Source organism: Syngnathus floridae, chromosome 3 (assembly GCF_059516105.1).
Source record: "Syngnathus floridae isolate MCC-2025c chromosome 3, RoL_Sflo_1.0, whole genome shotgun sequence".
Classification (NCBI taxonomy): Eukaryota; Metazoa; Chordata; class Actinopteri; order Syngnathiformes; family Syngnathidae; genus Syngnathus; species Syngnathus floridae.
This window is the reverse complement of record NC_142415.1, coordinates 9,261,145-9,277,099: the sequence shown is the minus strand read 5'-3', so window position 1 is coordinate 9,277,099 and position 15,955 is coordinate 9,261,145. Positions and strand designations below refer to the sequence as shown.

The 15,955-nt window shown below is 38.5% G+C and overlaps 1 protein-coding gene across 16 annotated transcripts in view; it reads right to left on the bottom strand.

Moving 5' to 3' along the window:
• Nucleotides 1–31: 31 nt before the first annotated feature.
• madd (MAP-kinase activating death domain) overlaps nucleotides 32–15,955 on the bottom strand; it is a 32,527-nt gene continuing 16,603 nt past the window's right edge. For 3 of the 16 annotated variants that reach the window (XM_088372130.1, XM_088372141.1, XM_088372134.1), the window contains 19 exons: nucleotides 15,712–15,898; nucleotides 15,080–15,230; nucleotides 14,630–14,833; nucleotides 13,323–13,373; nucleotides 11,683–11,786; nucleotides 11,437–11,520; nucleotides 11,036–11,194; nucleotides 10,597–10,717; nucleotides 10,336–10,398; nucleotides 8,972–9,092; nucleotides 8,630–8,735; nucleotides 8,434–8,544; nucleotides 8,257–8,364; nucleotides 8,001–8,165; nucleotides 7,839–7,911; nucleotides 7,279–7,385; nucleotides 4,985–5,054; nucleotides 3,473–3,519; nucleotides 32–1,374 (listed from right to left, as the gene is read on the bottom strand). In XM_088372130.1, the coding sequence (XP_088228256.1) occupies nucleotides 1,261–1,374; nucleotides 3,473–3,519; nucleotides 4,985–5,054; nucleotides 7,279–7,385; nucleotides 7,839–7,911; nucleotides 8,001–8,165; nucleotides 8,257–8,364; nucleotides 8,434–8,544; nucleotides 8,630–8,735; nucleotides 8,972–9,092; nucleotides 10,336–10,398; nucleotides 10,597–10,717; nucleotides 11,036–11,194; nucleotides 11,437–11,520; nucleotides 11,683–11,786; nucleotides 13,323–13,373; nucleotides 14,630–14,833; nucleotides 15,080–15,230; nucleotides 15,712–15,898 (2,146 nt within the window). In that variant the 3' untranslated portion in view covers nucleotides 32–1,260. The remainder of the gene's footprint in view (nucleotides 1,375–3,472; nucleotides 3,520–4,984; nucleotides 5,055–7,278; nucleotides 7,386–7,838; nucleotides 7,912–8,000; nucleotides 8,166–8,256; nucleotides 8,365–8,433; nucleotides 8,545–8,629; nucleotides 8,736–8,971; nucleotides 9,093–10,335; nucleotides 10,399–10,596; nucleotides 10,718–11,035; nucleotides 11,195–11,436; nucleotides 11,521–11,682; nucleotides 11,787–13,322; nucleotides 13,374–14,629; nucleotides 14,834–15,079; nucleotides 15,231–15,711; nucleotides 15,899–15,955) is intronic. The other 13 variants (XM_088372132.1, XM_088372145.1, XM_088372138.1 and 10 more) reach the window with 8 other exon arrangements.

The window sequence follows — 15,955 nt, the reverse complement described above, 5'->3', positions numbered from 1 at the left end:
TAGTTCTTCCAAAGAATCAAGAACACGGGGCTCTATTTTGGACCACTTTATTAGATGGCTAAAACTGTACATATTTTTTTTTAAATACGCCGATTAATAGAATACTCACATTTGGCATTTCTTTCCTCAGACGACAGTAGCCAGTCAACAACAGTGACAAAACAGTTGGAAAGATTCACAGATCCTCTAAGTGTTCTCCCAGTTCCGTATTGAATTTTGGATTCAGGCTTATTGTGACAGATGAGTTGGAATTAACGGCGATTCCTACTTATTCACTTGTATACAGTCTATGGCTAAAATGGAATTGTACCAGTGTATTGCTGGATGAGGAGAAAGTACTGAACACACAGACACAAAGTTGAATCTTTACGATTAAGGGGCGACTTCCATCACAGACCAGAAAATGTCCCACTTTCATCAGTATTCACATCTTCATTATTGATTTTAAGTGAACTTTCTTTATAGAATAATGACGCCTCTATCGCTTTTCCAACTAAACTGTGGCCATGTGACAATCCTTACGCAAAGGCAAAAAATGTACATTGACAGTACAACCTACCATTGCATTTTGAGTTTGAAGGTCACATTCAATTGAGCGTTTTTCTATCGTATGACCTATTTACTAAAAGATTACAGTTCACGCGTTGACGAGACAAACAATGGGTAACATCTAAATGTTGCACATTTAGGCAAGTCAATATTTAAGGGTATTTCTTTTCAGAAATATACAGCAATAAGTATATATTAAATAAATACTATATATGTAAATATATATAATATTTATTCCTGAATGGTCAAAATAACATGCTATTGATCAACAGCAGAGCACAGACAAGGTTACAGCGAAACTAGAACAGCAAATCAGCCCGGCGGACTGAGCTAACAGCAAGAGAACACATTATTTCCTTAGCGGCCACGTCACACTAAATAAGCACGCAATCACACAAAGTTGTATGACGGGAGAGCTGTGTGCACGGGACCTGCATGCACTTGGTTCCTCTAATGTTCTTACAGAACATCTGGTCTTATTGTAAAAGAAAAGAGATGAGGACAAACCTCCTGGGAACAAATATTTACATGACATCACAGAGCACAGAGGGTCTAAAACAGGCCAATATTTACACAGATTTGTGTGCTTCCGTGTTACTGAGGGATTGTCTGTGGTGTTGGAACTCAAGTAGAGGCACATGGAGGAGGAGGAGGAGGAGGAGGAGGAGGAAGGAGGAGGGGAATTGGAGACCAGAGGGGGCAGAGGGTGCACTAGCTCGGGAGGGGTCGTGGCGATAGAATCTTGGCTTTTCCATCTGGCTCTTTCCCCTTCACAGCTGCCACGTAGGAGAAAAGGCAGAGGACCGAGTAACAGATCTGATGGGCCTGCACAACATGAGGAGGCGGTGGAAGATGTTAGCTGTTGTCTTGGTGTCATCATGTCAAAATGTCAACAGCGTGAGAATGACCGGTTATGTAAACTTGCACCTGTATGTTGCAGTTTAAAAGTTGGAGGGTCACTCAAAGATGTCTATTTTGAAATATTTTTTTCCCCCATATAAAATTTGTCAACATATTTCCAGCTGACCTTCAACTTTTTGGGTAAACATTTAGTATTTGTGTGGTGTACTGTAAATCAAATTCTGATTTGATCAGTGACATCATGTAGTGATCAAACTGACTAACCAAACGCATGGAAAACGCATAAAAAATGCAAACAAATACACAATAATGAAAGAAATGATTAAAAATTGCTCCCCTAGTAGGTAGTAGTTTTGATTTAACAAGGATACGTCTGTCTTTAGTGGGTCGGAGGACATTGACGAGCAACTGTACATGGATGATACTATTTTGGTGCAACAGACTTCCATTCATCATTAACTACGCACAAGGCTGAAGTCAAAATGACAGTGCATGTTTGTATGAAAAACAAATCTGGCCTATAAATATAAATCAGTCCAATGAAACACAGCAACTAATAGTTTACATATTACAAATTCATTTCATGCTGTTGCTAACCTTGAAAAGTCATAGTGGGAGCAGCGTAAAACAAGGATCCCATTTAATTGGTCAAAAAGTAGATTTTGCACCTTGGAACAAATGTGCAAAGCAAACACAGTACGTCATTGTTCAAGGACTTGTACTTCCCTGCAGTGATTCTCAAGGTGTGCTTGCTATATGTAGCATATGTGCCACACGGGCTCCCACTAGTGGTACATAAGCAAATCACTGCAGTAGTACAGTCGAGCTGCATTTAACTTTTAAGTTCAAAATATTTGCATTTGATCTTCCAACAATTCTTATTTTTAAACATTAATCTTGGTGTTTATTGTGCAAGATATAGTTTTTTTTTAATGTTCCTATAGTTCAGCTGGTTCAATGGTCAAACTGCATAATGCCACAGTGACATCAAATAATAAATAAATTTTTTTGATGAACAAAGGGGTTAGTTACGCTAGATTTTATCAGCAGATATTTTTCTTTTTCTTTTCATTTTCAAAATCGTATCATTTGCAATGTCATAATTTTGCCAATCAATCATAACATTGATTGGATCTGCTCAATAAGACATTATAGAAAAGAATCTCATTAATTCCTGAAATGTTTTGCACTACCATTGTCAAAATCCAAGATTTAATCTTTAAAATGCATATTGAAGAATAAATAGCGAGCTGTAGGCTGTGAGAGGAGTGTGCTCTGCGCCCTGCCAGTGGACCAGTAGGATGTAACGATATGTACGTTCAAGTTTTACTTTTATCCTAAAATGGTGTATTTTAGCCAAAGGTACAATCTTGGTGGATTAATATGACTTTAAACCCTTGTTGTGCCAAAGAAATGTTGGCGGCTATGACTGGTGCTTCTCTTGCTGCTGCTTCATTTTGAATACCACCGTTGTCTTCTTCTCCTCCCTTCAACTATGACGAAGAAGCTGCACTGCCTTTGACAGTACTCGTGGTGACTTACATTCGCTTTGAGCAATAACATAAACAAGGCGGGCATTAAATCACAAGAATTGCACCTTTGGCTAAAGATGCCAGATTACCGTTGTGCTAATATGTTTTAAGATAAATTTCAATAGTGTCATTATGAAGACATAGTTTCATTGTCATTGTTCTGCGGTTGGATGACTAACTCTTTACTATCTGGCTTTCCCGGCCACGCTGATACACTCAACTGCACATTTGAATAACGTTCTGAGTTTCCCAACAGAACATCGTTCAAAAGTGCCCTTGGGTTACTCAGTAAACCAAAAATGGGCCTGAGTGTGTGAATAGGTGAATGTGAGACTTGTGAGCAGCAAGGGGCCAGCAACTGTCCATCATATTCCAAACAGATCACGTGTGCAAGTCAGACGATGAAAATTTGACATGGTTTATCATCAGCTAGACTAATTTATACAAATATTTTTCAAAGTCTACTTTTACTACTGTGAGACATACTGACTGAGAGACAGTGGTGCGCTGGCAGACAGATAAGGACTCACCATCGGGGTCTTGTACTTGTGGATCACCACTTCTTTAGTTTCAGGAACTATGCCGATGCAAGAGACAGAAGAGAAATTCAAGAGCAGCAGGAACTTGAGTCAGTTTATCTTTGAAAGCTTTTTGGTGTTAAAGAAGTGGAAATCTGAACATGGCTTGAAAATAGGTTGTGGATACAAATTAAATGTGCCGTGAGTGTGTGTGCAAAAAAACAATATTGAACTTCATATGAAATCCAATAAATCTCCACTTTAGAACAAAACAAAGCCCACAAAAATGGACAAATGTGTTTTTCAAGAAACCTACAAAATTAAATGAAAAGAACAAACACAAAGACAAATTTTCTCTTCACCCCAATGAAATGAATGTGAAAGGTGACATGATGAAGAAGCATATAGGCAGTGCCCAACATATTTGGCCCTAGTTTGACTTTTCATTAGTAACTGAACCCATAGCAGAGAAGAGGAGACTGAACACATGAAGGACATGTTAAACCTCTTCTCTCAGCACCCTAAAAAAAACACAGTTCAGGAAGATCCCCAAAAATGGCCCATGATAGATGGAGTCTGGGGTGATCTCCCAAATGAACCGCAACTGATGAGGTGAGCACAGGACAGCAAAATGAACGAGTCGAAAGATCACAGTGTGTGTGTGTGTGTGTGTGTGATTTGTCTGAATAAAAAAGGTGACAACACTTTACCTGCTGGAGAATGAAGGTTTTCATAGTGGCAAAGATGAGGGCAACATTACAAAATCAGCACAGAGACACGACAGTAACCCAGCCTGGCGCTTCACTTCAACCTTTGGAAACTATTTCCGACTTCTCTGCCTGCTCTTTAGAACAACAAAATTACAACACCAACCTACTTACGCTCTTCTATCCATCTGTTCAGTTAACCTAGACTCATATCAATAATATCGGCAACTCACTCTGTGTTTTACTCCATCATTCACGGACCTCTGGATTAAATAATCCCCTAAATAAAATTGGGATGTATTATGCCTGATTTCGGTGGTGAGTTTGCATTTATGCCTGGCACAAGACGTTGGCATTAAGATAAGTTTTGTATCCCAAAAATGAGGGTGGAATGCATAAGGAAAAATTACTGATGAGTAATATATTACTAATATATGGTGGCTTGCTGCCATCTGCACTGAAGATTTCTCTTTCACACTTAGGAACATCTGTTGGAGTTTTCAAGGCTTTATTCTATACTTTTTTTTTGTTCACTATTTACTGCCCCAACTAGATTTTTAGAGTAATCCTACCATAAAATCATTATCGATGTAGTATGTAACTTTACCATGAGACATTTAGATTTATCAAGCAATTCATTTACATTGTTAATTTCAAATTTTATTTCAGAATGAATGTGCTTTTGCTCTATTTTGTGGTGTGCCCATCAGTCTACTGCTCACGTCCAATTAAGTGAACATTTATTTAGCTCAATGCCACGAAGCTGAGTTACTGCCGCGCCAAGTACAGGCCTACAATCAATAGATGGTGTAATTACCAAATTCCTCCAGGACAAAGACTCCCTTCACTGTATTGCACTTTTTAATGTGACTCAGCTCTATGAAAACCTAAAAAAGCAAACAAAAAACAAAAGAACAACACAAGACAGAACATTATTAACTTAACAATACTGGATGAAAGTTCAAACTTTATATATATATATTTAAAAAATTATAATCAGGTTAAAACTTGCCTTACTCAGTATGAAAGATAAATTAAAAAAAAACTACATGTGAATGCAAAGTTTTTAACAGCAACGGAAGAAAAAAAAATAAAGCACAATATGAGAAGTTTCCATGATACATGGGCAACAGTTAAATGCAGTGGGGCTGTTCAAAATGAACAAGTGCTTGATAAAAGCATTGAAAGTCACATCAGAGATTAAATCATTTTCTGTTTGAGGTGTTCGTCAAAAGAAATGTGGCCCATAGCTGCATACATGGAATTTTCATTTTAAAAGAGAAAGGGACACACAGCTACAAGAATAAAGGAAACAATAGAAAAGAAAAAGGAACCCATAAGATGTTACTGCTAAGAAACAAACACAGCAGAGGTTGTGTACCTTCCGCTCCTTGCAGGGGGAGAAAGCATGGGAGAGAAATGGTTTGGATTATTATCGGACAGAAGAGCACAAACACTCAACGACACTCTGGGTGGGCACTGTCCACAGTCGAGAATCTAGCAAAGACCGTACCCCTAGACGTTATGAAGACAAAAAAAAACCAGGGCAAGTATTTGACTAGGGTATTAAAAAGCTGGCTTCCCTTTTGCTTTCCATCCCCCAGAGCCCTCCATGCCTCCTCCTCCAGCAACAAGGGCTGGCACCACACGCTCACGCAAGCACAAGAAATTCACGAGGGCACTCAAATGATGGACGCTTGGTTCCTACAGCTTCGTATAAATGTCACATCTGGCATTGTCGTACTGCAAAGGAACAGCCTGTACTTGATCATTTTGTGCGTTTAATGTTTTAGAGAAACAATCCATTTCGATCGAACGGTGTTCCAGTTTTGAGCACAGTTACAAGTTGTAAATTAAGATTTAAATGTGAAGATCAAACATCCGGAATTGACAGCTGTGATACGAGTGGAGATACAATTTAAGAACAAAGGTAGGTAGCTCTATTATCTTAAGAGTTTAAGATTCACGGGTTCGGAAGTTGAATTTGGTTCGTAAGAGGAGGCAAAAAATTGCTGAGGCTCCGGTTCGTATCTCGAAATGTCCAGAAGTGTATATGTTCCTAAGTAGAGGTTTCACTGTACAAGTAATTTCTTGTATCTCAACCAGGACAGAGGTTCAGATCACTGATCTTCAGGTGAAAGAGAGAAACTTGTATCACATCTATTTGCTTTTAATACCTTGATATAGGTAAAGAATGTAGGTGTAACTCAAGATTGATCTTAATTTCATCCCACGTGATATATGTAAACGTGACCAAATGATGCATGCTAATTCATGCTTTTATATCTTGCCCATAGATTATTGTAATGCCCTGCTCTCTAGTCTTGCGAAGAAGTGGACTGCTATCTGGAGTTACTGCAAAACTCTGTGATGATGAGAATCAGAGGGTGGGCCGACATTATATCCGTTTTAAAATGGCTGCATTGGCACCCTGTGTGTTTTGAATAGTGCCCATAATTCTAGTCCAATGTGCACCACCACCAACCAAGTCACATTTATGAAGCATCTTCCTTTAATTTGTCACCCATCTGTCCTAAGTCACTAACTGTACAGATGTGAAGACAACACATGACAATGCTTGAGGGTCCAAACTTAAAATGTCCAGGTTGCTACTGAATAGCCAATTATTAATGAAAAGTCTTTGATCAAGGTCATCAGTCTTACCACTGATGCACAACAAACACACAACACTTAATTTCCTCCCACAGAGTAAATGAACAAGAAGCTTTATCTCCCAAATGCGAAAAGAAACGTGGAGGGATGTGATTCTACTTGCTATTGTTTGAGTAATGCAAGCATGCAGGCAAACACACCAACACAAATAGAAAACAGCAAAATCCAAAACGCAAAAGACACAAGTTCTTCCTCTAAGGAAAATATTTAGCATGAGGCCAATTAAATATTTGACCAGATATTACTACCTTTGGACTACTATTAGCTAAAGTGGGTAACACTAGAGGAAGACAACATGAACGGGAATGCAAAGTCGTGAGATGAGCAGAAAGGCATTGAGTAAGATGGGATGAAAACTCCATTACCAACAGTGAGTTTTGTTTTCATGCCCTTGAATGAGGTATGAAGCCTCTTTCTGCAGTGGTGCGTGCTACTTACCTGACTGTGCATGAACTTCAGGTTGATTCCTTCCAATGTGACCTGCAGCAATCCTCCCTCACCAGTTTTCATATCTTGGACAGGAAACTCTCCACCAAGTTCTGGACCTAACCAAATAAACCCAAAGGTTGGCGCTGTTTCTACTGAATGTTTTTTTTAGACAAATTTAAGAACTTAGTAACATGTGTCTGAAACTATTTTGCTATAGTTGCTTCTTTTAATTTGACATATGTATATACATGGCCAGTTTTCTAAATTCTAAATCAATTTTGACTGTGTTCGCATAGGTTAGAAATAAGTCTACAGCATGTGGTGACTTGCATACAAAGTTGCGTTACAATGTAACCGTTACATCAACGCTGTAGATGGGGAGCCTTCTGCACCAGGTGATTTCTTTCTGAATAGATTTATTGCAATGCTTAGTGGAAGCTTTTTACAAAAAATAGCACAAACTTTTCTGTTTTGGAGTAAAATCTGATTTTGATCCCAACTGGTAGGGCTATCCCACAAATACTGCAACTCTAAGGTACTATTAAAAAAAAAAAAAAAAAAAAACATACCTGGTTTGGAGCTTTGCTGTCTGGCTGCAGCTCTTTCCATACTATCTTTAACACAGTAGTAGAGTTCCCGACACTAGGAAGCAGACAGGAAAGCACTCTATGTTAAGGGAGTGGGAAAATACTCCTCTTAATTAAAGAAAAAAATAAGGAGAGATTTCTCACCTTTTTGGTATAGAACTTATTGAGTTGAGTCTCTTGGCCGTTACGTCTCCAAAGACATAAAACCTTGGTCTTGGGGCAGTAAGTCATGTTGATGAGCTTCTCATACCACCAGCGCTCATACACGGTGCCAATGTTGCTGCGGAGGACTATGCAGTCATCACAAACCTGAGGCATTGAGTAAAATAAAAAAAACTTTGACAACAGGGCCAAAATTCAATTTGTAATATTAAACCAGAATGATGAAGACGATGCAAACCTCCATGAAAAAAATGTCCCCAGTAGTATCAGTACCAGCATGTACAACAAACGTTTGCTTCTTGATATGACGGCTTCCACAGGGCCTGATTGACAGCTCACGGCCATTCTAGGAGGACAACACAAAAACGTGATGCGCAATAGTTCAAAGAGCACATTAAAAGAAGCATATGCTGACCATTTGGGCCAATTTGTCCAGCAACTCATTGATCTCTTGGCTGTAGGTAAGGCCAATGTGGGACTTGCCCATCAAGCGCCTCACTTTCTTGCGGATGTCATTTTTGCTCACCTAGAAAAACATTCATGGCAATATTTGTTTAATATATGAATGTATCTAAAATTGTAGAAGCTATGATGCAAATATAATTTCTTACTTTCAGCATGAGCATGAATGCAATCATGTTGTGCAATAGTGTAGCCAGAAGTTTGTCCTCATCATCCTCCAGCCGCTTGCGGTCATGTTCTCCCAGTGACAAGTATCTAGTGAAACGCAGACCAGTAATATACTTTGGGAACACTGTGAAAGGTTCATGAATTTAGTTTCCTCTCTTACATCAATTCCATCAAGAACTGTATTCAGAAGTGAAACAGCACTCAGTCTTCCGCAAAGCTTTAGCTAACCAGCCTATAAATAATCATCAATCCAAACTCAAATCAATTCCAATCTAAGCTTGGGAGAGATAAGAAAAGTCTAAGTAATGATATACTTCTCAAACCTTTCAATCATCTCTTGAGGTCCCTGGTCCAATCCCATCCCCTCCCGCTCTAACATTACAGCATCCAAATAGGCATCCTCCCAGAACTGCACCTGGTCCCAGAGTGTGGAGCGTTCCTTACCTGTAAAAAACATCACATCATTCAAGTGTGCAGAGCTCGATGCTGAATAATCATTAGGCATGGTTTAAAGTTCAAACTACTTATCTTATGTGACATATCAGGTGGGCTGTCATTGCGGCTTCATCGAACGACATGTGTCAGGTTATATTGCGTTAAATTAAAAAAAAAAAATGCATTTGGATATTCACTGATCAGCATTTTGCATTTGAGTCCACCACTTTGCAATGATTGAAAAGAACTCAATCGAGTGATAAGCTTTCATTACATTTGTGGTAGAATTTGTTTTGTATTTGTGATGGTTAAGTGTTTAAAGACCATTTTATTATTAACTTTGACAGACCAAATTGAAGACAGCGTCACAGAACAGGCTGCAGCACAATTTTCAGGTACCACAACAAGATTGTATGACAATTTATAAAGAGATGATTCATCAATACAGACAACCACAGCAATTCGCTGGGCCTGATCCACGAACAGTGAAAATCCATATATCATTATGAAATGAAATGAAAAGTGAAATGAAGAAAAATAAAAAAATCTTCAAAAAAAAAAAAAAAAAAAAAAGGTGCTAAACCTCCAATATGTGCTTTCCATTAAAATAGGGGTTGGACTGCAGTTAGAAAGAAAATAGTATTATTTGACTCTTTTCATTATTATTAGATAATCATTTCACAATGTTATTCGTTTCTATAAGAGAGGCTGAAGGGGTAGGAAGGATGAGAAACGTTTTTACAGGTATAAAGCCAGGCGACAGTTTTATTTGGAAAGTTTCCCTTTCTTATTAAGTAAAAAACAACATGCAGTGGTGATTTCGAGATAATTAATCTAGTGGAGAACGCCACAAAACACCAGCTGTTAAAAAAAAAAAAAGGTGCTAAACCTCCAATATGTGCTTTCCATTAAAATAGGGGTTGGACTGCAGTTAGAAAGAAAATAGTATTATTTGACTCTTTTCATTATTATTAGATAATCATTTCACAATGTTATTCGTTTCTATAAGAGAGGCTGAAGGGGTAGGAAGGATGAGAAACGTTTTTACAGGTATAAAGCCAGGCGACAGTTTTATTTGGAAAGTTTCCCTTTCTTATTAAGTAAAAAACAACATGCAGTGGTGATTTCGAGATAATTAATCTAGTGGAGAACGCCACAAAACACCAGCTGTTAAATTAAGCACTAGACTTGGTAAACAACATTTGCACCCTACACAAAGGGAAAAAGGCCCACAGCAAGAGATTAGCCCTACTTAGCGAAAAGGTTTCCATGGCAGCATCCTCTAGTTGATCCCAAACGGAGCTCTTATCGCGGCCTGGAATATTTGCCCAGGAGGAAAAAGATGCAAAAGGGAAGAGAAGCAGAGGGGGTTAGGCCATCATTGAAAAAGTGTTAATAGCAAAAACAAAACACACACTCCAAAGATGAAGTTGAGACGAAAAACCAAAAACACAAAAGCAGAGACAGAGACAATGAGATCGACAGAAGTGATTGCAACACAAACTGAACATACCCAAGAGGCCATCACAAAGGTAGATCCTCATACTGATGTCCTCCATTGGCTGAGTGGGCGCCCCTTTTGCAATTGCAGACGTGTTTTCTTTTGCGCCAGGTTTTAGTGTGTGAGTCTTTCCCTTGTAAAACCAGACAAATCACGCACATTTTATAACATCAAAATAATGTCATTTTTTATTGAGTTGCAGCAATGTATTTTTTCTTAATGCGCATCATAAATTATATGCAACCACACACTGACGTTACTGAAAGGAGGTTTTATGATGTAGAATTTATCAATTTCTGAACTTGCGTCATACCTTTTATTAGGACTACAATAACTGAAACCTTGGTTTTACTCAAACCTGCGCTTAAAAAAATGCCACATAAAAACAAATCAATCCAAGAGACGTTTTCTCAAAATAAAATAAGTCTTGAGTTAGAATTTCTGAACTTACAAACACTGAGCTGGTAGCAGGATTTGTTTCAATCTCACTGTCAGAGAGGGTCCCTCTGGACTGTGCTAGATGTAAAGCACTTCTCCCACCCAAACCATCTCCCAATGTGCTGCTCAGGTCACTGTCAGCACCCAGAGTCTCTCCAGAGCTATTGCTTATCTACACACACACACACACACACACACACAAAATAAATGTAGTTGAAAAGATTATTAGTTCACTTGAGTTTTGCTTTATCACCTTTACATATTGCTTTTTAAGTATTCCAAAATGTTAAAATCAGATCATTCAACTTCTCAAAATAAGATAAATGACTGGTTGATTCATTGTAATTATCATCCAGGATGTAAAATGAATGTAGACAAAGCCAAAATGCACTATTTGGGTTGGTCCTGCCCTACCACTGTGCTCGCCTCTGAGTCTTGGCTGGTACTTCTTGTTAAGATGGGCGGTTCGGAACTTGTTACAGACTCTGTGTCACTCTTCTACGAAGACAAGACGACAGAAGATCAGAGACAAAAATCAGGAGTCATGACAGCAATGTATTTTGGTCAGGCAACATCAGAGATTACATTGGCTACCAGAACCCGTTTATGACCATTATAGCTTCTACCTACTAATGTTTATGTACACCATGCATGGCTAACCTGAGATCCAGAGGTGACACTGAGACCACTATCAGCACTCATCTGAGATTTCTTTTCCTCTGCATCAGTCACCTGGGAGCGCTGCTGCTTTGCTCCTTCAGCCCCTGAGTAGAAATACAACTGTCAGACTATTCTCAATGAATCTTTCGCAATCTTACCTTGCTGCGAGTCACCCGATTCAAAGCCAGCACTGCACATCAACAACAATAGCAATATATACAAAGTTTTCACTTCATTTAAGAAATCTTTTGACACATAATCGGCTATTGGTCAGAACATAAAGGAGACCATTATACTTGGTATGAAATCCTTTTTTATCACTACTTTAGCAATTGCAGAAACAGTTTTAAATACATTCACCAGGGACATGAATGTCATGGCAATATTAGAATTTCTGTAGAAAATAATTTAAATACTTACTAGGGTAGTATGTATATGCATAAGTTAAATTTAGTTGTTTTCTTGAATTATAAAGAATTATATAAAAGATGTCAAATGACACCATTCATGTTCTATGTAGTTGTCCTGCTTAATTTGTGCAGGATTGTGCCAGTGAGTTAGATAATGAAAAAGTACACAAACATTCTAAATAAAATAAAATTATTTTTTGAAAATATATAAATACACTATATGATAAATAAAAGAATGTGAATCCTTTAAAAAAAAAAACTGGCAGGATTGTTTCAAACGCTTTGTGCTCAATTATAAGCTCAATCGGTTTGATGAAATCTAAAAAAAAATTCCAAGTATTTACAGATTAACTTACTAGTATTGTCTTCAAAGCAGAAGGAAACAAGAAACAGACATATTCATGATGTCATTGACCCACCTAAATTGTGCAATTGTGAATTCATGTGGATGGTGAGTGTACATAAACTGACAAAGATTCATCCAAGTGTATATTGAGAAACCTCAAGAGGACCAGACAGTGAAGCAAGAAGGGAGCAAGCCCAAAGTGCAATAAAAATTGTGAAAAACAATCACAAATGAAAACAAAACTGCAAGAGCGTGAAGCAGTGTAACACTCCATCACAGACCGCAACATTAACTCTTCGTCAGTGCTGCCGATGCGGCTCAGAAACACAGACACAGGCAGTTAGGCATGCCGACAAACTGAGAAACCATAAGTGTAATTAGTCTGTCACCTTCAGCCGAAAATGACATATTTGGTTATCTTGTCATATGAAACATTAAGAAACAGCATCAATAATATCTAAAACCAAAAAATGAAAAGCGAGACAATTGGAAAGCATAAAGAGAAGGAAAGGGCAGCTGGTGTAAATTTTGATGCAACGTCTTACAGTAGAAATAGCTTAAAAATGCAGTATGCCTATAGAATTTGCCAAGTATAGAAAAATAACAAGCTGCACTATGATTTTAAACCTGCTTATTGTTCAAAGCATACTGCACATGTGATTTATGAAGCCTAGACTTTAGACTGTAAACCATAAGAAATTGACTAAAATGGGTTTATGTGACTTGTGAGTCAATATTATACTAATAGTTTTGTACATCATATTTTGTGTCCCTTTTGTACGGTGAGGTAAAGACATGTCGACTATAAAAAGACAGAGAGGGGTGGGAAAAGAGTCAACAACTTAATACCCCAATCTTTTTTTTGGATGTGTGAAGTTTCTTACTCTGTGGTTTTTCCATAGATTTTTGCTTATCCTGGTGCTTGCTCCACAATTCTACCCAAGATGCATTGCAAGCAAGGAGAGAAAGACAGATAGTCAGAGAGCATGTTGAAAAAGTATGTAGTATGGTGGATGAGCATTGAAAGCAAAGTAAAATAAAGTTCAAAATAAACTTAAAAAACATAGGACACTACCGAATGACGTCAGTAGAATGTTTTGTAATGTTTGCATGTAGCTGCGTAACAACCTGAAAGACTTTTTATTGCTTTTCAAGTTGAGCCCATGATGTGAGATAGCTACGATGGTAACATTACAACACACTCAGAGCACCTGGAGAGCTACACCAACAGCAGAATGTGCTCTGACTCAGAACAGAGAACATTCTTAATCAAATGAAGTGGTTTGGCTCGCCAGTAAACAGATCAGAGGGAGAACTTGTTGGACTGGAGAAGAGCATGGAATGTCGTCGATGGGCCGGCAAGCCACATGATGAAATGGGAGCAGTTGCAAAAGCTGGGATATGCACGTCACACGGCATTCTGTAGAATTGAGGGTGCAACTTCGAACAGGAAGAGAGGTCTCAAGCTTCTAGTAACTTGACTCATAGTGTCCCTGGTATACAGGCCCAGAAAAAAAGTTTGATTTAAACCAATTACTGTACTTGATGCTTTGGCCATTAAAAACTCAAATAATGTCTGTTTTGTTCTTAACTGGGACTGTTTCCTGGGAGTTTATTTCCACAATCCATGCAGAGAGCAAGAGGAACTGCCATATTTTAGGTTGTCGGAACCTGCAGTAAAGGCACAAGCAAGCGCTAAATTTTCAACTGATGCCTATATGACTTGGCCACTACTGCAGATTTAGGTCTTGAAAATAAAAGCAAAAAGACATGCATTCAAGGTGCCGAGAGGCTGACGACAGACCTCTTGAGAGGAGGCAAACGGGGACACAAATGTTTTAGGAGGGCGGGACAAACGCAATCTGAGCAGGGACACAGGGCTACACATTATTCCAAACATTTTCGAGTTGTACTATTGCAGACTTGTTTTATATTGGTTAATTTTTAAACATGTCAACCTGGATGTAAACTAGAAATACATTGCACAATCTCAGGTGCTTAGACCGTTGCTGTAATTCTTCCAAAGCCAATTTAAGAGTAATGTATGGAATATTGTAACTCCTGCAGCATTGTTGTGAATGTAAGTTTCTTGGGAATGGTTGGAGGAGGGAGAGGAATTTGTTCTGGGGTAGATGAGCTTTTCAAGGAGTCTCACTGTGCACATGCAACCAGGCTGGAGTGATGTACACACCAATCGAGGCAATAAAGTTCTCTTCGTTCAGGCTCCGGCTGTCAAAATGGCGGGCTCCTCTGCCCGTTGTGTGATGTGGCAGCTGCAGATGAGGAACGGTCAGAAGACCTTGTGGTCTGGCGGCCTCCATTCGACCAGAAGGACTCTCTTTACTCCCGGGGCTGCCAGCACTATCTGTGGGGCTTCGCTTGCGCTTTTCAGGGTCTAACAAGTTATCAAAAGTAAAAGGGCCACAGACCAAGTTCAGCAAAATTAGAGGAAAGTTTGTTAGTTTCGTTAGTTAAATGAAAGAGAGCTTGACACAAATGCAACACAAAGCTTTGGCCGGTGTTTAGGCACAAGCCCATGCTGCTTCACAAAAAAAAAAAAACCTTTAAGGATGAATACATAAATTGTATTTACCGGTAATATACGAAAAGAAAAACTGCAAAGATTCTCTATTAAACTTACCTTTGGTTTGATAATGCGTGCGTGCTATCTCCAATAAGATGAAGACACTGGCCATTCCTCCAAGGCCTGCGTTTGTGTAGGAATGCTCCAAACTGGATACCGTACATTTCAGTATGTCCAGCATGCCCTTGTACACCTTCCGGCTCACTTCCTGAAGACAAAGACGATTTGTCAAAAATACAAGCACATGCAAAAACTGCAAAATAAATATGATTTTAGATATTTTTACACTGTGCAAAGTTGCTCTACAATTTTGTGTTGGTTTTCATTGGCAAAAACATTTAAATAAATCAGGTCATAATTGCTTTATCGCTCATAATACTGGTATTTTCAATTATCAGTAACTGATTTCAGATTAAACCAAAAGAGTATCTTGACGAAAATATAGATGTTTCATAGAGTTCATAAACATTTAAATGGCAATCATAATCTAATCTTAACTAAACGTTCCTAGGTTAAAGAAAATATCTAATATTCATATCCTGGCATAATAAAATGTACCTTAGCTTTGTCTTTAATAACTTAATGAACAATATGGTGAGCAAACATGAAATATAATATAGAAAACAGGTAAAAACTAAATCACACCACCACCAACAACAAACATGCAAGATGGGATTGAAACAATTTACCACATCTCGTATGATCTCCTGTCTCGAGTCTTCCTCTGACTGGCTGGCTCTGTTAAGTTTGCTCAGCACAAAGATGCGGAGCTGTTCATTTTCCAACAGACGGCGCACTTTTTTCATGTTGAGCCAGCCGACACCTTGTCCATCCAGCACACTCTGTACAACCTCCTTCAAAAACTGCTGGTTTTCACTGTATTGATAGCAGAGACTCGAGTGTAGTCAACAGATATGCAAAGGCCGTCAAAAA